The sequence below is a fragment of the Pyricularia oryzae genome, chromosome 7 (genome assembly GCF_000002495.2).
Source record: "Pyricularia oryzae 70-15 chromosome 7, whole genome shotgun sequence".
NCBI lineage: Eukaryota > Fungi > Ascomycota > Sordariomycetes > Magnaporthales > Pyriculariaceae > Pyricularia > Pyricularia oryzae.
In genome coordinates, this window is record NC_017854.1 from 2,424,749 (window position 1) to 2,450,199 (window position 25,451).

The following is a 25,451-nucleotide window of genomic DNA, read 5'->3' on the forward strand; positions in this document are numbered from 1 at the left end:
CTCATACCCACAAGAACTCGCGCCATACAGAAGAGGATTTTGGCCTCGGTCTTTGCGCTCTGGAAAGGAAACTTCAAGTTTTGGCGTTTGATGCCTAGAATCTCTGAAGAGGTTGGTTACACAGTGGCCTCCACGCCGCATGGTCAGTCATCGCGTCTTGATTCACTGGGCTGACATGAGGCGTAGACTCTATTGCTCTACACAAAACCACTAAAAGGTTTGTGCTCGCACGCGTCTTCTTTTTCCGCAGCACTCTTCCAGTCTCGGTAGCTGACATGGCCTTCATATACCAGCCATTACACTCGAAGAGCAGAAAACAGTTGGTGGCAGACTCTGAGCAGTAGCAGTAGGCTTCTATCTCCTGGCCCGTAAGCCAAGGTCTGACAGGATATCCTCAAACCGGTCTCGACCATGGCTGCCCTGCAAGAGCAGCACATCACTGCCAATGTATGCATAACCCTTGCATCACAACATCCTGACAAGATCTGGTTAACAAGTTTACTCCAGATGAACACAAGTGTGGGTACAGACAACTCGGAGGATACTGTCCACTCACCGGGCACATCCCCAGTTGCATCGCCCGCTTCAGACGCTGGCAGCATCACGACAGTTGCTTCGTCAAACACATCATCCTCGACATCATCCCACACAATCACTGCCTGCGATATCAGTGAAACCTCGGTTCCCATCTGCGCCACCCAGAAGAAAAGGCGATCCGTGTCAGTCAAGACCAAGAAGTCCAAGGTGCGCATACATCTGTCGCCGTCTTCCAAGAGGCCATCGCCCGAGAGGTCCATCCTCAAGAAAAAGAGCGACCCTGCACCAACTCCTCTGGATCCCCGGGCCTTCCCCAGGTTGTCTCCTAGTCAACTCCCAGAGAATGCAATCGACGAAGACGAAGACGATGATGATGATGAAGATATGATCCCTCCCGCGTCACTTATCGCAGTCCTTCCAGTAAAGTCGAGACCTGGATCCAGGGGAGCCGTCACCTCGGGGAACATGAGGCTCCCGCGCTATCCCAAGAACATCAACCATATAGTACACGACCAATGGCAAAAAGTGCCTGAGAGGGCACCCAATTGCCCTGCTAACCCTAAACACAAGCAACTTCAGCGCGTGGTGCCTGATGAGGCAGGCTCGCAAATTCACTCGGCTGCTGGTGAAGTTAATGCAGTCGGTCGACTACTACGCACACAATCGGATACAACAGTGCCTGCGCTGGGGAAAACTCAAGCGCCGCCAGCGCCAGTCAATGGCTTGCACATATATGGAAGCAATCCAAGCTGCCACCCAATAGGTAATACTCGTCCCGTTTCCCGCCAAACATCAAAGTTGCAACCCGTCGAGTACGACGCCGGTGAGCCGCTGCTGCGAGTTGTCGGTTTCGAGTACTCGCCGAATCGGTCCTTGTCAGACCCAGACGTCCGCTCGTCCCTCGTGGTCGAAGCTATGACGCGGTCCCCCACCATAATTACGGACGAGGTCCCCAGGCCGCTTCTCGAGCTCGCTCCAGGATGGGGCGAGCAGCCTCGCAAGGCGCCTCCATCGCCCGCCGAGTCCGACATGGGTAGAGCTGCCTTCAAGGGCCAGGCGGCGGGCCATTTCGGGGAGGTTACCATTACCCCCTTCCGTGGTAAGAGACGAGCGCGCGATTCGGTTTCGTCTGGCAGTGTGGACGAGCTCTACCTGGCGTCCGAGCGGGCGGCACTGAGGTTCGACACACCTGCCGTCTCTTGTTTTGCTTTGTGTGATTTTTGCTTTTCTTGCTTTGCTTCTTTTGCTCTCTTCATTTTCCTAGAAAGTCCAAGTCCTTCAGGGATGAGCTCGAAACCAGCAGAAAGGTGGAATTGAATAGTTCGTTGTTTTGACTAACATATGTTCCGGTCCTGACAGGTTTTGCGCTGAGAGAGATGGGTCCTCTCCCTGCGGACCTCGACCGTCGTCCGCTTGGCGAAGGCTGGGCCTGGCCGCAAGCGGCGGCGCCGGCGGCTGGCCCTTTGAGAGACTGCGCGAATCACTGCCCAGACCCAAGACGGCGACGGGGACCACGACCACCTGGCTCAGCGACGAGAAGCAGCGGCCCATCACCAGAGCAGGCACCCCGCTCGACTGGCGACCTTCCACCGCTGCAGACGATAGCGACCACCACGACCAGCAGCACCACTCTCGCAAGTTCAGAGAGGGCGGCTTCCACGACCGACTTGCCCACGGAGCAACCAAGATCGGCTCGCTCTACCGCCGGCTACTTTCCGCCCGCCAGGCCAGCGCCCGCCGCCAGGAGCAGCACTAGCCATAGCAGCGGCTCCTTGATCCGCTCCGCCGAACGGAGCCCCATCAGCCCTCTGGAGCCCATCCCCGAGGTGCAGTCTATAATGCCCTCGTCTTCCAAGGAGGTCAAGTGGGCCGACGAGCAACGCGATTCAACCGAGGATCAGGAAAAGGGCGAGCAGGTGCGCGAGGAGACGTCTGCCAAGACGAGCCAAGAGATACAGACTTCAACTTCAGCCCCCGAGACTCCCACCGCATCACGCCGCACATCGAGGCCATTTACGATCGACAGGAGCGGGAGGAGACCATCTGGAGGGCTGGTCTCGAGATCAATCGCCGAGGTCCAAATCGCCGAGCCAAGAGGAACCATGTTTGGACCCTTGCCAACCGCCACCACGCTCCTCAGGCCCGTCGTGACGGCGACAATCTCCGCACCGCCCGCCTCGACGTCGTCGGAACCGACCCCAACACCGACGACAGCGACGTCGTCCACCTCTCCCACTTACGCGTTTGAGAGCATGAACCCGCTCCCGGCGCTGAGGCGGGCAATGTCGGACCTTTTGCCGAGCAGGCCCACGCACGCCTACCACCCCGTGCTCGACCACTACGCCCCCGAGCAGCCTTTCCACATCGAGTGGCGCCGCGGCAGCGTCGACGGCCAGCCGTTGCCCGTCACGACGTACATGGCCTCGCCGCCCATCAGATCCCGACGGGGTTCCGCCTCCACGCTACCCTTGTCGTTGGAGCCCACTACCGCCACCATGGCTGCTGCGCCGACGACGCCTGGCGGATCTCACCCGGCCCGACAGTATACTACCGAGTCCAGGGTCTTTGGGTGGCTCAACCAGCAGCACTAGTCTTCTTTTTTTTGTCGTCTTTTTTTATCCTTCCTTCACACACCCCGGGCATTCTGGGCATCGATGGCTTTCCGGAACAAAAGATCCCAAAAATGCACTCCGGGGTGGGGAACTTTGTATCATTAGCGCCAGCGCCCTTAGCTTGGGTACTGTGTGGTTTCTTACTACTTTCTACTTCTTCATATTTCTTGTACCCCTTTTTTCTCGGCGCACTTTTTCTTCTTTTCATATTTTCCGATTGACCCTTTTTTTGGTTTTCCTTTTTTGAACATGTTTCACACTAACCGACTAATGCTCATCCACTCTTGGAGTCCCTTTTGTTTTGTTCTTTCCTCTTCATTTCGCATAATAGTCGCGATTCTTTGTCTTTTCTTCTTGATTTCCCAGCTTTTGCCAGCCCGGAAATCCTTTTTTTTTCTAGCTAATTCCTGGGAGGGCCCCTGCGACGATCCTGGACCCTGATGATCCTCCTTCTTTTGCATCCTTCTATCGATGATGCACTATACCCTTTACTCTTTTTTTTTTCTTTTTGCAGAGCAACATATGCTCACTCAAAACAAACACTCAAGCGAGAGAACAAGCTTGGAAAATATGGGCTAAACTTGATGGCTTACGAAAAAAAGGATACGGCCACGTAAATTATTTTTTCTCTACCGAGTACACCTGGGGGTCTTTTGTACCACTCCCCCCTTCTTTTTCGTCAAGAATGTTTGATTGGTGGGATAATCATTGATGATATACGATTTTTGACCTTTGATGTGTGGAACAATCTGGGTCTTTTCTTTCTCTTTCCTTTGTTCTCAGTTTCTTCTTTTTGGATCGAGATTATAGGATCTTTACCACAGGACTCGAGGGTTTCTAGCCCTGTTGAGGATTTCGGAAACTCGGTGTTTGCTCTTTTAGGATACCTGGATGTTTCCGCTGTGATCATCCTGCTATGTTTCTCATTATACTCATGTAACAATTGTGGCTTATTTCTTTGTGTCTCCCAGCCTCCATCTATCTTATCTTATGAACCTAGGCAAGGCTTATTTTGTTTACGGCACGATTTCCCTTGTGTCTAATGAGATACCAATACCTATACAAGAGCTATAGAGAACCCAACGATTCAATGATTCAATGACCATGGAGTCCCCCACGCCGAGATGTCCGATATGGAACTGTATCATGTTGACAATGAACCCGTAATAGTTGCGAGTTGCGACAGCCGCATGAGGCTAGCAAAACAACTAAACCAGATGCTAGCTTCCCTCGACGATCCCGGGAGAGAACATCGTACGATCCGCCGTATAGTTCGATCTGTCCCTCGGACTAGCCCTGGGCTTCTTTTTACTTTTGACAGCAACCTTTGCCGGCCGGCCGCCATTTTGCCGGCAAGCCAGACAACACAATTTTCACCCGCCCCGAAAAATCTCCATCGCATTTCCCCTGCCGCCGCCAACAAAACAAGAAAATAAGAAAAGACCCTGGGTTTACCGAGCTGAACTTAACCTAGCCAAACGGGAAAGCCACGCAGAAGATTGCATGGACCCGAGAAAGAAGGTATTTTTGTTTCTTTCCCATCCACCCCAGCAAGCCCTCGATTCGATATTTGCTTATACATTTCGCCCCCAGGCGGGGAAAGAATATCAGAGGCGTCGGGTTTGGATATCCCATCGAGATTTTTACCACTTGGCCTATCAGAAATAGGACAAAGGAGGAGCACTGTCAGGGTTTCTCTTGAAGGGTTTTGCTGAGCGGTTCGATATGGGGGGTGTTTGGAGGGACAAACAAGAAGAAAACCAGCTGTGAGATGGGGGTGTGGCGAACGATGGTAAAGCAGCAACTAAGACAGGAAAGAAAATTCCCCGAGGTTTGAGACTCGGACTCCATGCCCAAGTATACGAGTACGGTACTAGTAAATTGAGAAAGCGCCATGTAGCGGCTGTGGACAGCATGACTTTGATCTCTGATCTTCTCCCCGAGGGCAGATGGGGCACCAGAGAAAAGAAACAGAGGGAAAAGAAAGACGCATGTCCTCCCCTCCAGCGCAGCCCCGCCACCGCCTCTGAGTCTTGCCTCTAGAGATCGATCAGGATGGCAATCAGGTAGCCGTATACAGATCCAGAGCCTTTTTTTTTCTTTTTCTCTGATAGGTCGTCGCTCTATCCGTACAATCTAGGAAAGGAGAAGGGGGGGGTGTGCGCAAGACAAAACAGCAGCCAACAAACGCGTCGTGAAAGCCTCCTTGTGGCGGCCGAGAAGGCTGGCTTTTCGAACATTGGGAAGGGGGAGAAGACGCGTCAAGACATCATCGCAGCGCGGCTTATCCCCAAGGACGAAAGAATAAAAGACAAAAACCGGGGTGAGAGGCCTACCGGGAGGGGGTCGGTAAAGGACTTGCATGTTAGCAAGCACTAACTGCAAGCCAGCTCAGAAGGGGGGGTGGTGTGAGAAAATAAAGTGGTTTAATTCATGCAAATACCCTTGCTATCTTTTTTTTATCTCCGGTTCAGAGGGGGGATAATAAAAAAAAGAGTCGAATACTCCGTTGTTGGAGCAGACATAAGCAGCCCAGCTCACACCAGGAAAACAGACCAAAACCATAAAGGAAACTGCCGGCTTTGAGGCTTCCGGTACACCCGCCTTGTCTTTTTTTCCCACCGACCGCCCTTGGCCTGCATGGCGGAACGCAACCCCGGTACAGGGGAGGGTGTGGATGGGTGTTTTTTTTTTTTGTTTTTGTTGTGCACACCTAAAACCTAGACCGACTTTATGCTCGGCTTACAAAGTGTATTTATTATTCGCTGCCCCGGATGATAGGAAACGTCGGTTCTGCAGAGTGTGCAGAGATAGATAAAAAAAAATAAAAAAATAAAAAGGACTTGAGAGACAACTGTTTTTTGCACACTGCGATTGCCATGCCCACAACCGAGCGGGTTGATCGGGGTGGCAAGGCCGGTACCTTCCTGGCCTATGCAACTACCGTATGGCAATTTCTTGTCATGTCGTCGAGATAGGATGCTGCACGTCCAACTTTTGCCCAACTTACCCCCGTCTGACAGGGCGCTAACGCTCACAATTAAAGACCAATAATCTGGCCCGAGTGAGACGGGGGCGTAAGGGTAGTAAAAGGGGACTTTTTCCCCCAAGGGACGTCATTAACAAGGGGGGGGGGGGGGCATGGAGACTAGCGACAGGGACCCAGGTCCTTGGCTCTAGCCTTTTTTCTGCCATGAGGATCACAGTAGCTCTAGGGATGAGGTTATCTTTCTCTTTCTCGGTTTCTTTTTTTCTATTTTTGTTTCTCATTCCAAACGAATGTGCATGCTAGAAAAAAAACCCCAAAAGTAAAAACGCAACACTCAGCAGCCTCCGCCCTCCGAGAGTCTGTCATACAAACAGGGCAGGTAATAAAGCAGGTTACCCCGTAGACATGACTGTACTGTACACGCAAAAGCAATCCCACAGGCTGCTCCCCGGCATGGTTGCTCCCACTACAGTCTTATCACCTTTGCTTTTGAATAAGCTCAAAGCCCGGTCCAGGCGATTCGGGCCTCTCTTCGGCTTCTCGGGTTTCTGAAATAACCAAGAAGCATTTCGCTAGCGTGCAGTAGCGTCGATTTGAACATCCTGGTCAGTTTTGACAGTGGCTGAAAGTGGAGCTACCACACCATTTTCCAATAATCTGTTTTTGTGTATGAAACCGTCTTGCATATAATTATTCATCCATGGTTGTTGCTAAGTCAAATCCCCCATCAGACGCCGCCATTGATCAATACTCCATCTGAATCGCGTTCCCGTCCGACGCGGTAACACACCGCAATACCCACCAGCAGCACGGCGGTGGCAGCGCTCTACATCCTGAACACGCCGAACTTGGTGTTGCCGGGCTTGACCTCATTGCGCCCCGACATGGCAGCCCGTAGGCCCAAGCCCAGGTACCTGCGTGTGTGTTGGGGTGGGATTACTCCATCATCCTACGGTTGAACGTGACATGTTAGTATATGGATTCAATGCAATCATGAGGGTGCTCCAGTGAAATGGCACCAAAAGAGTCAAATAAAACCGTAGCCTAGGCAAATCGGGACTTGACTTACCCATAATCGAGCACTCGAAAACACGGCATCCGTCTCCTTCTCAATCCTGTCCTTCAGCTCCGGGTCTGGCTTTCCGACCGTCTCCATGACGGCAGCGAGCTGCTCGGCACCCATGACGCCGACGCGGGCATTGGGCCACAGCCACATGAAGCGAGGGCTGTATGCCCTGCCGCACATGCCATAGTTGCCGGCGCCGTAGCTGCCGCCGACTACCACCGTGAACTTGGGCACATCAGCACACGCCACTGCAGTGACTAGTTTGGCACCGTGCTTGGCAATGCCATCACGTTCAGCCTCCTTGCCAACCATGAAGCCAGAGATGTTCTGCAAAAACACAAGAGGGACCCCGCGTTGGGCGCACAGCTCAATAAAGTGTGCACCCTTGACGGCTGACGTGCCGAGCAGCACACCATCGTTGGCCACGATGCCGACTTTTTGGCCGTAGATGGACGCAAAACCCGTAACCAGGGTCGTGCCATAGTCCCGCTTGAACTCGGAAAAGGCCGAGCCATCCACTATGCGGGCTATAACTTCTCGAATCGGTAGGGGCTTGCGTAGGTTAGGTGATGCAATGCCCAGAAGTTCCTCTGCCGGATATAGGGGCTCCTCATATGAAAGTTCCTGAGAAGACTTGGATTCGTTGGTAGGCCAGTTCAGGTTGCTGACGGATCGCCTAGCGAGCACTAGAGCATGTGCATCGTCCACAGCCAAGTAGTCGGTAACTCCAGATACTGAAGAGTGCATCTCGCCACCTCCCAACTCTTCTGGTGTGACAACTTCACCTGTGGCCGCCTTGACAAGTGGCGGTCCAGCAAGGAAGATATGGCCTTGGTTGCCAACAATGATGCTCTCGTCGCTCATGGCAGGCACGTATGCTCCTCCTGCCGTGCAAGGGCCCATGACCACGGCAATTTGAGGGATTCCTTGCGAAGACATACGAGCTTGGTTGTAGAAGATACGACCAAAGTGGTTTTGATCGGGGAACACATCGGCCTGGTGCGGAAGGTTGGCACCACCCGAATCGACAAGGTATATGCACCTAGCATACGTAGATGCGTTCAGCCATTGCTTCTCTGTTGTGTTTGGAGCTGTGAATGATACTCACGGTAGCCTGTTTTCCTGAGCCACAGCCTGTGCCCTCAAGTGCTTCTTGACCGTCATGGGGTAGTATGTCCCGCCCTTGACGGTGCTGTCGTTGGCGACAATCATACAGGTGACGCCCTCGACGACACCCACTCCGGTGATGATGCCAGCGGCAGGCACATCGGCCTCTGGGTAGACTTCGTGAGCAGCCAAAGCGCTCAGCTCCATGAAGGACGAGCCCGGGTCGATCAGGGCAGCTATCCTGTCGCGCGGCAGCATCTTGCCCCTCGCGATGTGCTTCTCCTTGGCCTTGGCGTTGCCTCCCTGCTGCGCCTTGCGGGTCAGCGTGTCCAGGCGGGTCATGAGCTCGGCCATGCTGGCCTCGTTCTCACGGAACTCGGGCGATGTTGGGTCGACATTTGTCTCGATGCGCGAGACCGCGCCGGCTTGAAAGGGCGGCGTGAAGGTTGCTACCGACCGGGTTTGGCGGATCGGGGTTTGAGTGGGTGCTGCTGTTTGTCGGCTTGGTCTGGTTTGTGGCAGTGTGCTGATGCGTCGTGTCTGGTTGGTGGTGATTCCAGTGTTGCTGCCGGTCGATGATGGTCGAGTTCGTGACGTCGTCCTCGCCAATTGGCGGGGGAGGTGGAGGAACTCTCGCGACGGCCGCGTGAGAGACATGGTTGGCTAGCGAAGCTGCGAGATGCTGTGCAGTCAATCAATCAATCAATTCTTCAATGGCAACGGCTGTCTTGTTTAAGGGTTGAGTCGAGTATTCTGTCAACCGTTGCTCCAATGTTGTTCGGATGGAGTGGAATGAAGTCCAGGCAGGTGCACTAGACTAGACTACGTGGTAGACCGTCCAGATCAAGATGCGACCGAGGCTTGGGATCAATTACAGGGGAACTCCCCTCTTCGGCCGACGACAGCCGCTGTGAACCGTGGGGAGCCGCCCCCGCCCGTTTCCTCGGCCATTAGCACCGTGGTCAATTGCTGCAGGGGTCGAGAACCACACCAAGACGTCACTCTCCGCCCAACTTTGGGGGAAATTCCGAACCACAACAACATCTCTTGCTTCTATCTCGTCTCCATCAATTCTAATGTACCTTGCCGCCGTCGTTTAAATTTTTTATTGAATCCCGGGAGACTATAGAAAACCAATCGATTCATCATATATATATACCCCAAGATGGCTAGCATGCGAGCAGTCGCAACCCTGGCCAGGCCCGCCGCCGCCACTCTCCGCCCACAGACCCTCGCTGCCCTCATACCATCATCAGCATCAGCATCGACAACGACCAGCAGTAGCGCCATCAACACATCCACAACTCCATCCTCCCGGCTGCGCCGCTCAATCCCCAGCCGCCGCCAGATCTCGACGACAGCACCGCGGGCCTCTTCCCGCGCTCCCAAGCCCAAACACCCGGCAGGCTTCGTAGCGCCGGACCAGGCGGCGCTGGACGAGCTCCGCGCCTCGGTGCAGGAGTTCGTCCGGGCCGAGATCCCCGAGGAGGTGGCAGCGCGCACCGACAAGGAGAACGAGTTCCCCGCCGACATGTGGGGCAAGCTGGGTGACATGGGTCTGCTGGGCGTGGCGGCCGAGGAGAGCGTCGGCGGGCTCGCCATGGGCTACCAGGCGCACTGCATCGTCATGGAGGAGCTTTCCCGCGCGAGCGCCAGCATCGCACTAAGCTACGCCGCGCACTCGCAGCTGTGCGTCAACCAGCTCCAGCTCAACGGCAACCCCGAGCAGAAGCAGCGCTTCATGCCGGATCTGATTGCCGGCCGCAAGGTCGGCGCACTGGCCATGAGCGAGAGCGGCTCCGGGTCAGACGTCGTCAGCATGCGCACCCGCGCGACCCGCACGGCCGACGGGTCCGGCTGGCTGCTTAACGGCAGCAAGATGTGGATCACCAACGGGCCCGATGCCGACGTGATCATCGTCTACGCCAAGAGCGACACCGAGTGCCAGCCATCCAAGGGCATCACGGCATTCATCGTCGAGCGCCAGCCGGGGCTGCAGTGCCTGCGCAAGTTGGACAAGATGGGCATGCGTGGCAGCAACACGGGTGAGCTTGTGCTTGAGAACGTCATTGTGCCGGACGAGAACGTGCTCGGCGAAGTCAACGCAGGCGTCCGCGTCCTCATGGAGGGTCTCGACCTCGAGCGTCTTGTCCTGAGTGCCGGTCCGCTCGGCATCATGCAGGCTGCCCTCGACGTCGCCCTTCCCTACGCCCACGCACGCCAGCAGTTTGGCCGCCCCATCGCCGAGTTCCAGCTGGTCCAGGGCCGCCTTGCCGACATGTACACCAAGCTGCAGGTATCGAGGGCCTACACATACGCCACCGCCAGGCGCATCGACGAGTCGGGCGAGATCAAAACCGCTGATTGTGCGGGAGCCATTCTATACGCTGCTGAGCGCGCCACCGAGGTAGCCCTCGATTGCATTCAGGTCTTGGGTGGGATGGGGTACACAGAGGATATGCCTGCCAGCCGGCTGTTGAGAGAGTAAGTCTTTTTCCAATTTTTCCATGATCCATTTTGAGCAATGTAAATCCATTTGCCGGTTCAGATCTGCACGTAGCGTGACGTGGCTCCCGACTGCGTCACCATCGTAAGATCACAGCGAGGCACTGGATTTCCCAAACGACATCAAAATAGGGGCTGGGTTACATGGCTGACACATTTTACCGTTCGTGCCATACAGTGCGAAGCTGTACGAGATTGGCGCAGGCACCAGCGAAGTAAGGAGGATGGTGATCGGTCGTTACTTCAACAGGGAGTACTCGCTCAACCAATGAGGGGGAGGTGATTGTCATGCACTGCTGTCCGGAGTAACCGGTGGACGCGCAAGGTTGCAAAAATTCAGTGCTTCAAGCTCAGAATGTAAGTATACTTGGGAAGGTGTCAAAAGAACGAACCTGGGTAAATCGGCCCATTTCTCTCACATATATAACAAGGACCGACCGGTGTGTTTTTGCGTAGCAATAATGTGATAGAAATAAGGTGTGGGCGGAACTCTCCAATTATGGGAAGCACTTCCCCGGATCTCAGCTTCCGAACTGACGTACTCAACTTGTATAGAAGAATTAAGAGTACTTCTATTATGGTCTTCAGGTTGTCCAACCAATGTTTTTCAAGAGTCTGCTTTTCATCCATGTATTTCTGGTACGCTCCACTGATTGCCGCCACCCACCAAGTGAAAAGAATTGCGAGTCTTTACAGGGCCTGCAGCGTCCCGTGCAATCTAACAAATCGGTTAGGTGCAAAAGCCAAGAACTCTCGGGCCCTTGGTCAATCGAAACTCGACTATGCAGGCGGCAGGGAGTCGGTTACGACGGCGACTTGGACCGTTCTGCAAGGTCATGATAACCAATGACACCAAAAAGGTGCACAGTACGCCAGGAATCTTCTCTTTTTTTCCCTTCCACTCTTCTTATCTTCTTTTTAGTCCTTTGTTCATCTTTCGGATCAGCTCTTTTCCTAATTGGGACGACCAAGTGCGTCATTCAATGGAAGGGAAACAAAACCCCCCAAAAAGAAGAAATTCAGGTGGGGGGTGTAGAGACATAGTAACGGCTGAAATGCAGTCGCTCGAACGATGGTGTGAGCGATTTCTCAAGAGGGCTCTTGCTGCGCTGCAGAGGTCGCCTTCGGGATTTAGAAGGACAGCCGCATTCGCAAACGCATCTTGCCATAGAAGTACTACCTCCCAATGGTGCATACTGCCAAGAAGGACACCGGCTTTTCTTCGAATTTACCCCGGTCGGGAAAGTTCCCTCACTCTTGGCTAGCTAGGTTTCTTGTGCAGGAAATATCAAGATAGGGGATGACGAGTAGCATCCCGAAAGCAGGGAAGAAAATCGGTCGAAACTAAAGAAAAAAAATGGGACACAAACCCCCACGCAGTTTAGTACTGTAGAGAATGGAAACCACGAAATAAAAACATGGGCGCAAATTGCAAAGATAGTAGATCATTAACGCGTCCCGTCCCGGGTATGTGGGGGGTTCTGGTTGAGGTCGTTCAATTCATTGGTCGGTCCAGACTTGGATGGAGAAACGGCACGACGGGACGGCTGGATGGCACATTTGTTTCCCTGTCCGTTCCCACCATTTCACCATGGCATGGGTAAGGTGATGCGCTGGCAGAGTACTTCCGTTTGGACAAGAATCAAAGAACCGGGAGAGTGTTGATTGGGTTCTTCGGAGGTTGTATCGTATGCTGCATCGTTTTTAGTCTAGGGGCAGAGTGAGTGTCTGGTCGTTATCAATGACCTGATTTTGCCCACATCCTTTTCGGCTCTGGAAAAGAGCAGCTTGAGCGTCAACATCTTGCTTATTAAATGATAAAGATCATACCTTGAGCGATTCCCGTGTCCGGGATGTAACTATTGAACCAGGTCTATAAAGTCCAAGTAGTATTTGTTAATCAGATCCATAATCCAGGGGACCGAAGAGCCGCAAGTGGGACGAGCCTGGTCCACGGGGGCTCGATTGACTATTTCAACCTTACCGATTGAGATGGACAAAATCAGGCACGGAACAGAACAGGATAAGGAGTAGGTATGGGACGGGACGAGCCCAAGGATTCGTGGGGAATGGGATGAGCTTGAAGGAGCGGGGAACAATGTGGGAGCTATATTTTCCCGACCTACCATGCCCTACCATACCGTATTAACCAAAAGAGCTGCTCCTCGATTGAATTGGTCCTGTGGTTCAGGATCTGCTTGCCGGATAAATGTTATTACCCCTTTTGAAGAAGCATCCAGCTTCCAAAGGATGCCTCCTACACGTGGATTCTCCAATGAAATCCCAGCACGTGTGAGATATCAAAGTAAGTACATAAAATTAGTGGCATGGGAGTGTGGAATGCACTATACACAAGCGTAAGAAGCATAGTGTATACATACCTTATGCAGGCCAAGCAAGCAGTTTCTGGGCTTATTGTCCAACAAGGAGATGAGAGAGGAACAATGGAGAAGAGTTTGCCGAGGTTGGTGGGTTAGACTGGAAACTCGGGGTTGCCCGTGCAGCCGGTCAGGAAACCGGAGATTGCTGCTGCTCCACAAAGCCAACCACGTAATAATGTCGCAGTCGCCATACTATGACAATTGAAGTAGGGAGTTCGCTGTTTGCAGTATATGATAGCCCAATTTTTAAACCAGGCGACTTGGATGCCCGTCTGCATTGCAACTTTAGAAGCTTGACGAGTAATGGAATGCATAGATTGGGGAGTTGCCTTTGGACCGCTTGGCTGGGTGTATCGGTAGTATGGCCCTCATGCAACTCACCAGTGTTGGCTTGATTCTATACAGGGTCCATTCATGGAGTTCGACACTGCAATGTAACCCTCAGGCCTCTGCAATACACGATTGGTATTTCTCTTAAATATTCAATGCCTGGTGACGTCGAGCCCTTAGATAAGCCCCTTCTGATCTCTCATTGCTTCTAGCATAGCAACGCTATTTTCGTATTCATCAAATGATAGGGTTTTCTGTAGGTACGTATGGGTATTACTGCTCCAAAGGTGATGCATGCATTTTTTTATTTGTTTTTGAGTATGGTTGGCATAGCCCGTGGTTGTGTTCAAGAAAAGTATATTTATTGGTCGAGTGATAGTTGTGGGTTTAGCGGTGAAGTGACCAAATGTAGCGAATCCATGGAATATCAGCTGGGATCGGTGACAGGAACCGGTATAGATTCGTCTAAGAAAACCAGAACCAAGACTTCACAAAACAACAGAAAGGAAACAGAATTGCTCAGAAACGGAGTCGGCATCACCTCCGGGCCAATTAAAGCAGAAATACAGCTGGGTTGCATTCGTCCGATTCAGTGATGCGGCCAGCAACAGATGGCACAATACAAGAATGGAGTGGTCTTGGGTTCATTTTCTCGGACAGCATGATGGGGACAAGGCAAAGCAGTCAAACGAAGCGAAGTGGGGGGGAAATCGGTTGACGGACGATTCGAAGATCGCAAGAGCTTTGACGGAAGATCCTGCCGGGGCGGGCGCTTGTTAGGCGGGCCGACCCCGCTGGCTAAAGTAGACTAGGTAGGTAGGCAAGGTAGTCCGAGGCTTGATATTTGACAGACACTTTCTCTTCTCTACGTGGTATTTCCCCCCCTTGCGGTGGGACAGTGCAGGCGGGGCCATAGAAAGGGTCTTTCCCCCTTTGCTGTCTAGCTCCTGCCTTTTAGGTTCTGTTTCTTGGTTTTCATGTGTGCCTTGCCCCTTGTTCCTGCCGAAATTTTACAAAACTTGCAGCTGGTGGGACACGAATTTAGGCTACCGAGGACACACGACATGGATCAAGTTCTCGATCAGATCAGGTCAAGCCATGGAGGCCAAGCGGCTTGGTCGTCTCAGTGTAGGTAGGAACCAGTGTCGGTAGGCAATCGCCTGGATAGTTACCAGGTCGGTAGGTCAGGTCGGTCATGTTTACACTATCGTGTTGTGTTGTGCCATGTTCAGCTGGTGCACCTCACCGCACTCAAGTGCATTCGTTGCCCTCCGGTTCCCCGTTTAGTAAATATCAGTTAATTATTCCTTACCGGTCACAGCTGATCTAGCTCTCTTCATTTTCTCTTCTGTGATCGTTGCTCTATTTGTGTTGATATTGTCATATTTTAGTTTGAGCCACCGTTTTGACCGGTGAACGAATTTGCGGTCATGGCGTTGCACATTTCTGGGCACATCTTCCTCTTCCACCCTCATCAAGGTTTTATCTTGATCAAAAACATGCTTTTGTGGCCATCGCAAACAGCATCCATGGAGCGACAATAAGCTTCCCGAACCATTTACCACGCTACAAGTTCAAGCTGCCATATACGAGCCTCTCGCTAAAAAAGCCAGAGAGCTGTAAAGGCGGTTGACCTCTAGCGTTGTTCCGCTTCATGGGACAAGATTGTACGTAGCACCAAATCAACTAAAGCAACTGTGATTGGGGGCGGCCAGAGGTTTAGGTTTATGATACGGGTGGAGTACTGCAACCATGAGCTGCTTGCTCAATCAATTCGCGAATCATAACCCTACCTTACCGGGCTGCCTGCCTACAGGACCAACCCTAGGTACCCTACAACCCTGGCTCCCCGGTGCAGCCATGGCAATGGACCGGTGTGCTGCACCAAGCAAGCAAGCCAGCTTCTTTATCCACACCTGATGGAATAGGATGCTACAGTACTGTATGTTGTGCAAGCTGCATTAATATTTTTCCTTTTTCACTTTTTTTTTTTTAAAGAAAAAAAAAATCACATCCATTTTTTCTGCTCTTTTAAGTTTCACCTTTCCGTTGTGCAAATGTCTTGGTTAACTGACATCACCATTGGTGCCCTTTTACTTACTTCAGTACCTAGGTACATTGAGTACGACACACCAGCAGCCGTCCCCCTCTCCCCCTTATTTTTTTTTTTCTTTGTTGCTTTTATTGTTTAGCGGTTCACAGCCGTAATCCATCCCCAAGCGGCAAGCGGGCTCCATTCTGATTGGATGTGGACCAAATTCATGTCACTGTGATTCTCACCGGTCGGCTCCCAACATGACATTTTGATGGGTAATCATAGCACACTTGACATGGAAATATCTCCGACAGGCCAAAGGAAACAGCGCTAGCGTTCATCCACTCTTCTCCCCATCCCATCCGCAAGCTAAGAAGACAGAACCTTAATGCAGGCCAGAGAGCGCAGCCCTTGTCCCGACCCGACCTTGGCGACCAGGGCAACCCGACTCTCCGATGCAAGAGTGAAATCGAAGACGCGTTAAATTAATTATTTGTTCAATGTCGCTGCGACGGGCGACAGGCGTACACCGTTCAGATTCTTTCTTCATTTTCTGACGCCCTTGCATGCAAAAGGTACCTTGTGCACACCTTGGTAATTCCCACGATACCTTGCCTACCACTCTGCATAACTTTAATCGTTCCACCTATCCAATTGCATGGGTCTGGTCAACGTTTGAGGCCCCAAGTCCCGCTCTTATGATCTTAACTCCCCCGGAAGTTGGTTTAAAAACAACCCTGAACCTGGATGAAGGCGACCCTCCCCGTCCTTGACAGCTTTTAAACCCCTGGTGTATAAGGCTGTAGTGACCCAATATATTTTGGACCTTTTCCCATCCACCCCACTCGCTTTCATCGCGTTCGACTACATCTGATCCAGTTGGCGCTTCGTTTGTTGGCTTGTCCTTCTCGTCCCGTTTCACTGCTTGTTTGTTGTGCCTTGGTCTTATCTTGTTATCATCTCACCCGACTGCGTAGTAAGCAATCACTACCCGACCAATTGGCTTAGCACTTTATATATTTGTCCCCGCTGTCTCCTGGTCGATCTCATCGCCAAAGTCAACCGCCATGGACATTGCAGTCCCCAACAAAAAGCTTAAAATGGACAGCAGTGATGCGACCATCCCCAGTGTGGCGTCACTTCTGGCGAGGATTGCGGAGCTCGAGCAAGAATTGGTACAAACGAAGCTGGTCCATCAGTCACAGGTCTTCAAACCACGCTGTAATGGCCTTGACAGGAAACCGTCAAGCATTACAGGTATGAGAACCGGCGTCACTGGGATTGGCGTGCAGGACGAAGCCAGCAAGCAGTCTAATCGATTGATCACTCGTCCACAACGTCTTCCCTCTGCCGAAGCCTCCAAATGCGCCTGGAATCGCTATCTCCTCAGAAAGCCGGAGGAAAATACACATCCAGCCACCACCAGCGTTGAGGCCGCACTCGAGTGTGCGAGGAAAAACAACCTTGACATGGAGGAAATCGACCGTACCATGTTCTGGAGGCCATCATACGAGACCACCATCTCCTGCGGCTTCGTCGCCGTTGACCTTAAGCACCACCTTGTCTTGAGCATCTACAATAAGAAGCTTGGAATTTACCAGCTACCCAAAGGCAGGACGCAGATCAACGAAAGTTTTCTCAAGGCTGCCATGCGAGAGACGATCGAGGAGTCAGGAGTTGTCGTCACGCCTCTTCCGCTGTTGAATTGGACCAGGGCGAACCCTGAGGATGACGGCGATGCCACTCAAACCAACGGTTCTTCAAGGCAGAAATCGCCTCCAGTAGTGCAGGCCTGCCCTGACAAACAGGTCGTATCTGACACCCTCAATAACGAGTTCATCGGCGTGGTCGAGTACATGGACCCCCAGGTCTCTACTCCTAACACGCACAAATCCATCTACTACTTTGCAGCCAGCTTCGATGTTGAAGCTCACGAGGCTGGCACCGAGGGGAAATGCTACGAGGAAAAGTTCATACCCTGTGCCTACAGTCTGGAAGACACACTCAAGGTGCTACGGTTCCAGGCCGACCGGGATGCAGTTACCAAGCTAGTGGATGACCTTCGGCTGACGAGCATCGCTTTCTGATTGCAACTTATAACTGGGGATTTGTCGGTCCCCAGAGTCCTCTCGCATGTGGCAGCTTCTGCTACTTCCACCACCTGTTATTACCGAACCCGCCATAATTTCCTTTTTTATCTATTTGACATGAGCGATCCCCTCAATTTTTATTTTTATTTACTTGACTCTGTTTGTCAATGGAGCCTATGGTTCAGGCATGATATGAGTGGCTACAAGATCACAGGATGGACCACAAACAATGGGAAAAACGAACCAAAAGTACTCAATTTTCTTTCTTTAAAAAGACGCAGGTACCAGGTCAAAGCACATGACGATTATCGAGGACGGCCCTCGAGCAACTGTTTTTATCTATTTATTTTGTTGTTTTTCCTCTCTCGTTTTTTGTACATCTCTCTTTTTTTTCTTTTGGGACTGTTTAATTTTATTTCCACTGGGCATGAAAGGGTGTTTGTTTATCTTCTGAGGGTTTAAATGCGGGCGTTTACTTGGGGTTTCCAAATCCAGTGTCGCCCTGGAATAACATGAACATTTGATATTGGATCTATCTAGGACCAAAAGCCACCAGTAGGGAACAAAACAATGGAAAACGATATTTTGGCAGTGTTTTGCTATTGTACGTCGCTCTGGCTGTGTGCAATGTTTTACGGCCTCGCTTAGCATCGGATGTCAGCCAATATTGAGAGGATAGTTGCAGACCACCCGGGAGGTTTTTTCGCGGTAGTTGCGCCTGCAATCAATTAACAACGAGGACGCTTCAAGGCCCATGTCTCCTGGCATATCTTGAGCGATTAGAATCAGAAAACGGCTACGGTGTGCGTGCGAGGGCCGGCGTGGTGCACTAACCGCCATATGCCCACGCAACCTTTCCTGGACAGGCTCGGTCGCCCGCCGGCCCAGGCAGCGACCCGTCGAGGTGTGGCGTCTTGGCTGTATGCCGGCACCCGGGGCAAGGATCTACGGACGCGCTCAGTAGACGCTTAGAAGACTTTCGATACATCCGCACCTGGAACAACACCCGGTCTGAGATGGGGATAGCAAACGAGGTGGAGGGACGGGTCATGAAGAAGGTTTCCCCGGACTTTCAGGGCGTGTGTTTTTGTTGCGGCAAAAATTGGGAATAAAAAGTTGTTGGAGGGGCGGGTTTGGGTCTGCAGGCGAGGTTATCTTTTGCATTGCAGGCTATGGGGGGAAAACTGAGTGAAACATGATGGAATAGGGAAGGGCTGGGTAGGATGGATGGCATGCCTATAGAAGAAAGCCCCAGCTTGAGGGGCGAGCCATTATGGACGCCACTCAACGATCATGTCCTTGCAATACAAGGCATGAGCATCTGTCTGGCTGAGTATCGAGACCAGCACAAACATGCAAAATGACACATTCCAGGTCTAGTTTTGGGTCATCACATTTACTCTTCGCTAGGCCTTGCCTGTTTGCCACCAAGGCAAATTCCACTCCGATTATCCAGGCCGTACATTTGAGACAATGTGCAACCCCAGAACCGGGCATCGAGATGACTGTATCTGCGACTCTTGATTTGATAAACCCTAGGTCCCGGGAATTCACAAAGCCGTCGGCTTTCGGTTTTAGAAAGAAAGAGAGAAAAAAGAAAGGGGGAAAAAACAAACAGTCTCGGGAAACCGTATGCAGGCTTCCAAACTTGGCATATTCATGCATGGTTCGTTCCTACTTCTTCTTCTTTCCTCTCTACCCTTCATTCACACCCCCATTTGTTGCCTCGTACGTGTCTGGGTGCATTGCATACTATCGAGAAGAAAACCCCTTTAGTTCTAGTTCCAAATTGCTACATACCATCTTTTCGCATGTGGTCTAGAACACGAAATAAGGTAGAGCCAACGAAAAAGAAAAAAAATCATGTTTTGCATGACTGCAACGTCGGTCAAAAGAGGGGTCGGGTCGACCTGGGGGCCTGCATTATTTTTTTGAAATAGTTCTTTTTCATGGTGTGTATTTGATCACTTGACCCAAATACAAGGAGAGTCCGGTGGTGTGGAGGGGAAGATTGAAATGAATTCGTACAACTCCTCCTGCAGGGCTACGTCGGGTGGTGTATAATATGTGAGTTATGGATTGTATTGAGAGGGCTGAGGTGGAGACAAGTCTGTGCCGCAAAGTAGAATTCGTCTTCCATTTGGTGGTATATATTGGAACGACAGCTAGGGAAAAGTATATTGAAGATAACAATAAAACCACTGCGACAAGATTGCAACCCTTATGCAGGATAGCCAAAAGTAAGAATTTGAAGCCCGTGAAATCCCATGTAGCTCCTTTAGACCGGAACTCCTTGATTCTTAACCCCGATGCTCGCTCTGTGTGTGCCCTATATGCAAGTCTGGCAATGCTCCCACGTTGATTCCGAGATGAGTGAAAAATAAACAAAACCGCTACCTAAACTGTTTCGATGTACCTCTTCATTTCCCTGTGTTTGTCAAATCAGGTTAGCGAATCAATCCCTTGGCCAAGGAAAAGGGAAAAGACAGTTCAGCTTGCTTACCAATCCGTTACAGCCTCATCCCACTGCCTGATCTCGTGCTCCCTGGTGCCGCCATAGTGGTCGACAAAAGCATCACCGAAAGCCTCCCTCGCGACGCTTTCTTTCCTCATAAATCGGTCGGTGGCCTCACGAAGACTCTTGGCCAGCCTGATGCCAGTGTCACTCTCACCGCCGACCTGCTCGCCCTTGCCGAGGGGTGGGCAAGGAATCTCGAGCTTCTTCTGCACACCGCGCCAGCCCAGAGCCAGGATAGCGGCCAGGACAAGCGAGGGGTTTGTGTCTGCTCCCGGTACCCGGACCTCAAAGCGTGTTGCCCCCGGCTTGGAGGTCGGTGGGGCGATCAGGCGAATACTAGCGGCGCGGTGCTCCAGGCCCCATGAGACCGTCACGGGCGCCCAAAAGTTCTCCACCAAGCGCTTATAGCTGTTGATGGTGGGGGCGACAATTGGCATAACGTCGGGCAAGCCTTCGAGGAGCCCAGCCAGGAAGTGACGGCCAATGTCCGAGAGCTGAGCAACGTCGGGCCACGGCGCATTCTCGTCCGGAGTTTCGCGGGCGAACAGGTTCTTGCCCGAGTTGTCAACCAGAGATATGTGCATGTGACCGCTGTTGCCAGGGAGACCTTGCTTAGGCTTTGCCATGAAGCAAGGTGTGATGCCGTACTTTGTCGCAACCGACTTGACGGCGTATCTGTGCCCATCCAATGCTTCAGTCAGTAAAATCTGTCGCCTAATATCACTTGGCCTGTATTTTTCGGTTTTTTGCCTGTTAGCAGGAAAACTGACTTGAATAGGCTCGCACGGTCTGCCATGCCAGTGATCTCTCCAAATTCGAGCGCGGCCTCGAACACGCCCGGCCCACTCTCGGTGTGCCAGCCCTCAATGTTGCAGTTGAACTTTTCGCAAGTGTCAAATATGTCGTAGAAGTAGTCTTGGTTGTGCACTGGCCTCGTGAGACTGTAACCAAACATTCCCTCGGTCAAAGCGGGAAGGGAATGCGGAGGGTTTTCGCGGAGGTATGCGGCAGTTGAAGGGGCGCTGGAAGCAGCCGGGTCGGACGATGGTGTCCTGAACTGGTAGAATTCATACTCGGCTAAAGCGTGGGATTCCAAAGTTAGCAAAGTGAGGCATGGAGTAGTGGGACGGGTCCGACCTCGCATCCCGGGACAGGGCAAGTCCAGGGTAGTCTACTAACCTCCAGCCATGGCTCCATATCCTTCGCTCTTGATCTTATCAAGCTGAGTCCGCAGCAGGCCCCTGGGGCAAGCACAGATGGGTTCCATAGTGTCCGGGTCGTGAAAGCTGACGAGGAAGAACGGGATGTCGTTCTCCCAGGGCACGCGACGGAAGCTGGCGAGGTCGGGAATGGCGACGAGGTCACGGTAGCCATTGCCGGCGTTGCTGATTTCCAGCTCGCGGAAGTAGGTCTGGTCGTGCATGTCCCAGCCAAAGATGACGGAACAGAAACCAAAGCCATCCTTGGCTATGGAGAGGAACTTCTTCTTGGACACAAGCTTGCCGCGCAGGATACCATCGACGTCGATGCCCGCGAGTTTGACCTTGGTATCGTTGGCCAAGACATCGGGGAGGGACTCGAGTGTGATGGACGCCATGATGTTTGACCACGTTTATTTTTCGCTTCTCTGTTCAGGCAAAGCAATATGGACAAACAACCAAACACAAAGTAAATGCACGAGGATGTTGCAGTTGCAAGTCGGGTTAAGAAGGAACCAACAGTCGAAAGAGGGGAAACTTGAGCCCCTTGGGATAAGGGGTACGATTGCGACTCGTGCAACAATTGGGGGTGGGTCGTTATCGTGAATCAGGTGCGAAAGTCGGAGGTCTGTCTATCTAGTCGCACAGCACCCCGGAATCCCCTCTGCAATGCGATTCAGATGGCAGGTGACATCATTTAAAGCTCCCTGGAAGTGCCCCGCCAATCAAAACATCCCAGTGACTTCCACCATTAGCACACAAGCTCAACGACGTAATATGGCCAGGGCCCCTAGCGTCGCGTGTACCGCGGGCCAAGATAAGCTACTCCGTAATTACTGTATTTTTCCTCGCGTTGGATTTTTGTTGAAGCTTTCCTACTCAAAATGACTGCCTTGTTTCCCATGTCCAATCTATACACTTGCTCCACCACGTGAGACGAGGCTGGAACACTTTTGTAAGAATAATCACAATATTCGGTCCATCTAATCTTTTAATCATGGTGTCATCTCGTCCCTTTCTAGCGGCTGGCCGCACATTGGCTGGCGCATCCAAACATTTGGCACGAAAACCCACCGGCGTCGCATTTTCTACATCCCACTCAGCAGCAGCAAAGAACCAAGTCTATTCTCCGTAAGTGAGCATCACCTTGTCTTTGTTTCCAGGCCCACATGACACAGAAAATAAATATACTCAACACTACCACAAAACCAAAGCTAATTCCAGTCCACCTCGCCTCTCACAGGATCCGCAGCCCTAGCACATTCCACACACACCTCCTGTCCTCGTCGGCCCGCATGCCCCTCGTCACATTGTGGACGACGTCGTGGTGCCCAAGCTGCAAGCACGTTGAGCCGCTGCTCAAGTCGGTCGTTGAGTCGGGCGTCGGTGAGGAGCATGGCGGAGTCGGCTTCGCCCTCGTCGAGCTCGACGCCCCCGACATGCAGCCCTCCGACTTGGGCCTGACCTACATGATTAACAGCGTCCCGACCCTGCTCAGCTTCGACGGCGGCGATGCCCAGACCGCTACCAAGGTTGTCGACGGGAGGAAGCTCGTGAACCGTCAGTTCCTAGAGGAGTGGGTGCGCAACGAAGCTAGCAGGCAGGATCGTGGCGGTGGCGGAGGTGGGGGCATTGGAGGATCAGGACTCCTTGGTGGGCTTTTTGGATCCCAGAAGTGATAGGCCCTTTCCTGGAAGGGAAACGGCCACACCAAGTGTCCTGACTGATTTGAACGTCGGTTGTAGGAACTGCGAGGAGCTCCTAAGCTCAGTAAGCCGCACAGCAGCCGACCCCAAGAGAATGTCATGATGCCCAATAACGGCCACGAGTGCATTTCATCACGGCGCAGAATCAGGTAAAAGGGGCCGTGACCCAGGAACAGCTTGTACGATAGCGAGAAGGACCAAGACGCATAGGCGCAGAAGCAGGCAGCCCTGCGCAAACAGAGACCCCTAGACCAGAGCAAGGCCTGTCGTGTTGTTATATCCACCCACTCCTATGCCGTGTAAAAAACCTCCTCGACAGGCTTCCACCATCCCGGTTCGCCAGCCTCGCTGCTCTTGGCGCCCGGCACCATGCTCTCCTGCCATCCGTCCGTCATCTTCCACCACTCGCGTACCTTTTCGTTCTCGCGCATCTTCTCCATATCGCCCTGGTAATCATATCCGATGTACTTGAATGAAGCAAACAGGATGTTGGTCTGTGGGTCGTGGAAAATGCTGTCTAATTCGGGGGAGTAGGAGCAGTCCAGATCAGTATGATGATCCTCCAAGGGCTTAAATATTAGGCGAATCCACGAGAAAACCAGACTTACAATCGACAATGTTGCATTCCTTTATCTGCTTGAGAACGTCGGGCCACACCTTTGCGTGGGCCTCCTTGTACTGCTCCTGAAACTCAGGCTTGAGCTTGACAATCTGTGCGAATCGCCTGCCCGGGTTGCGCTGGCGGGACGACAGGACCGTTGGCGAGAGCGGGTCGGCCCCCGTGGGGGTCTCGTTGGTAGTCGGCGAGAGCTTGGGCTTGGTCCACATTTTGACGTTTATGTCTTTTTCGTCTCCTTGGTTTCTTTTGATACAATGGGCACACAATACAGCCCTTGATATTCAGGGTGCGGGGGTTCGACGTGATCCCCGTAGACTTTAAGAGAGACAGAGGATGACGCCGCCGCTCTGCTGTACACTTTCGGCAATTTTGTTCTCTCTTTTTTTTTTAAATAAAAAATGTATTGGTCGTTTTCCACGTCGGTGGCAAGACAAGAAAATCGGCTTCGATTGCCCTCGCAAAGAAGATAAAGAAGAGAGAGTTGGCGTTATGATGTCCGGCCGTAAGAGTGTTGGGCGCTAAATGGCGGAGGAAAGCGTCCCCTCTCTTTTGATTGGGAAAAACAGCCGATTTGCTTGCTTGGATCGAAGCTTGTGACAGCAAAATAGTCCTTTGTCTTGTTTTGCAAGCTTGGGGAGGGGGGATTTCAAGATGTAATTGGAACCTACAATCTCAACGACAGAGACAGATAAAAACCAGTGCGTTACTGAGAGAAAAGTATGCGCTGTACAATGCAGAAACGTGTTTGTTGTTCTTTTCTTTCCTTACTATTTGTTCCTAAGCTAAAAAGGTCCGGAAAGTCCGGATGAGTTTGGAGAGGGCGGGTGTTGGGGGTCAGTGAGAAAGCTAAAGGTACCATACCACCTTAGCTCTGTCCGTTTTGCGTCCTTGACCACCTGCAGGTGAGGGGCATTCCGGTCGGAGCTGCTACAAACTGCAGCTGCAACCCACGCTTATGTGGGAGCTAGACCGAGCAAGGGAGGAGATACTGTATGGTATGAACGTGGAAGTGGATTGGGTACCTGGTACCTTTGGTAATTTTTTTTGTTTTTGCCGTGGTGCGTGGTGGGCAAGGGAGGGGGAAGAAAACAGAAGCAATGTTTCTGGCGGCTTTTGGTCTTGTGACCAGAAGCCAGTCGTGGGGTTGGTTGAAATTCGATGAGTTTAATGTACGATGTGCTACATAGCGAGATATAGGATGAGGTTTACGATACTGTACCTTGCCTCAGGTGGGCAAGGTAGGTAGGCAGGTTAACTTGCTACCTGACCTATGCGCCTCCTAGGTTTACGCGGGTGTTTTGTTGTTTATTCGGCAAGGTCGGGAGTCCGGAGGAACGGGCGCATCGGATGAAGACCTGCAGTCGCTTTGCATCAATAAACCGAGCTACTGGGACTATTCCTAGACTAATGATACTATAGCTACCTACCCGAGTAAGGTATTTGTGGGGTTTTTTTTTCAGCGAGCATAGCTGTACACAAGGACATCGACTTCAGTTCTTTACACGTAATGGCTAGAAAACATCGAGTGGAACCCAAGCATCTGACCGGTCTACTGCTGTATATTATCCACGTGTCAGAATCATCAGATGACTTGAACCCCCTTTTATCCCGAGCCCAACAGAAAAGCCTAGGGGTGCTGTCTCGGTTGCATCCGGCTGCGTGGAAACGGAAAACCAGGGGTTTATCTCAAAGCTTCCGCCCGCCACTCCGCAATTTTGAATCGAACTTTCTCCCTCCTCTGCCGATTTCGGGGCGGC

At 52.1% G+C, this 25,451-nt stretch overlaps 8 protein-coding genes across 8 annotated transcripts; 4 read left to right on the forward strand and 4 right to left on the reverse strand.

Annotated features, from left to right (window-relative positions):
- Nucleotides 1-411: 411 nt before the first annotated feature.
- MGG_02542 (uncharacterized protein) lies at nt 412-3,285 on the forward strand (the record flags this gene model as incomplete). The annotated part of the gene is made up of 3 exons (XM_003721211.1): nt 412-447; nt 508-1,738; nt 1,897-3,285. The coding sequence occupies 3 exons, from the start codon at nt 412-414 to the stop codon at nt 3,126-3,128; spliced, it is 2,499 nt and encodes an 832-aa protein (XP_003721259.1). The 3' UTR covers nt 3,129-3,285.
- A 3,481-nt stretch (nt 3,286-6,766) lies between these two features.
- Nucleotides 6,767-9,160, reverse strand: MGG_02541 (methylcrotonoyl-CoA carboxylase subunit beta). Its single transcript, XM_003721212.1, has 3 exons — nt 8,313-9,160; nt 7,208-8,246; nt 6,767-7,087 (listed from the first exon to the last, which is right to left on the reverse strand). The coding sequence occupies exons 1-3, from the start codon at nt 8,966-8,968 to the stop codon at nt 6,965-6,967; spliced, it is 1,818 nt and encodes a 605-aa protein (XP_003721260.1). The 5' UTR covers nt 8,969-9,160; the 3' UTR covers nt 6,767-6,964.
- Nucleotides 9,161-9,324: 164 nt separating this feature from the next.
- MGG_02540 (isovaleryl-CoA dehydrogenase 2) lies at nt 9,325-11,490 on the forward strand. The gene is made up of 2 exons (XM_003721213.1): nt 9,325-10,795; nt 10,995-11,490. The coding sequence occupies exons 1-2, from the start codon at nt 9,477-9,479 to the stop codon at nt 11,086-11,088; spliced, it is 1,413 nt and encodes a 470-aa protein (XP_003721261.1). The 5' UTR covers nt 9,325-9,476; the 3' UTR covers nt 11,089-11,490.
- Nucleotides 11,491-15,308: 3,818 nt separating this feature from the next.
- MGG_18032 (uncharacterized protein) lies at nt 15,309-15,829 on the reverse strand (the record flags this gene model as incomplete). The annotated part of the gene is made up of 3 exons (XM_003721214.1): nt 15,309-15,467; nt 15,629-15,636; nt 15,808-15,829. 3 exons carry the CDS (start codon nt 15,827-15,829, stop codon nt 15,309-15,311), a joined length of 189 nt encoding a protein of 62 aa, XP_003721262.1.
- Nucleotides 15,830-16,053: 224 nt separating this feature from the next.
- Nucleotides 16,054-17,761, forward strand: MGG_02539 (uncharacterized protein). The gene has a single exon (XM_003721215.1). It carries the CDS (start codon nt 16,630-16,632, stop codon nt 17,647-17,649), a length of 1,020 nt encoding a protein of 339 aa, XP_003721263.1. The 5' UTR covers nt 16,054-16,629; the 3' UTR covers nt 17,650-17,761.
- Nucleotides 17,762-19,650: 1,889 nt separating this feature from the next.
- Nucleotides 19,651-22,002, reverse strand: MGG_02538 (glutamine synthetase). The gene is made up of 4 exons (XM_003721216.1): nt 21,350-22,002; nt 20,941-21,247; nt 20,156-20,845; nt 19,651-20,080 (listed from the first exon to the last, which is right to left on the reverse strand). Exons 1-4 carry the CDS (start codon nt 21,765-21,767, stop codon nt 20,050-20,052), a joined length of 1,446 nt encoding a protein of 481 aa, XP_003721264.1. The 5' UTR covers nt 21,768-22,002; the 3' UTR covers nt 19,651-20,049.
- A 193-nt stretch (nt 22,003-22,195) lies between these two features.
- On the forward strand, nt 22,196-24,190 carry MGG_12670 (uncharacterized protein). The gene is made up of 2 exons (XM_003721217.1): nt 22,196-22,500; nt 22,613-24,190. Exons 1-2 carry the CDS (start codon nt 22,367-22,369, stop codon nt 23,046-23,048), a joined length of 570 nt encoding a protein of 189 aa, XP_003721265.1. The 5' UTR covers nt 22,196-22,366; the 3' UTR covers nt 23,049-24,190.
- On the reverse strand, nt 23,204-24,517 carry MGG_12671 (uncharacterized protein). The gene is made up of 2 exons (XM_003721218.1): nt 23,684-24,517; nt 23,204-23,592 (listed from the first exon to the last, which is right to left on the reverse strand). Exons 1-2 carry the CDS (start codon nt 23,901-23,903, stop codon nt 23,366-23,368), a joined length of 447 nt encoding a protein of 148 aa, XP_003721266.1. The 5' UTR covers nt 23,904-24,517; the 3' UTR covers nt 23,204-23,365.
- Nucleotides 24,518-25,451: the final 934 nt, after the last annotated feature.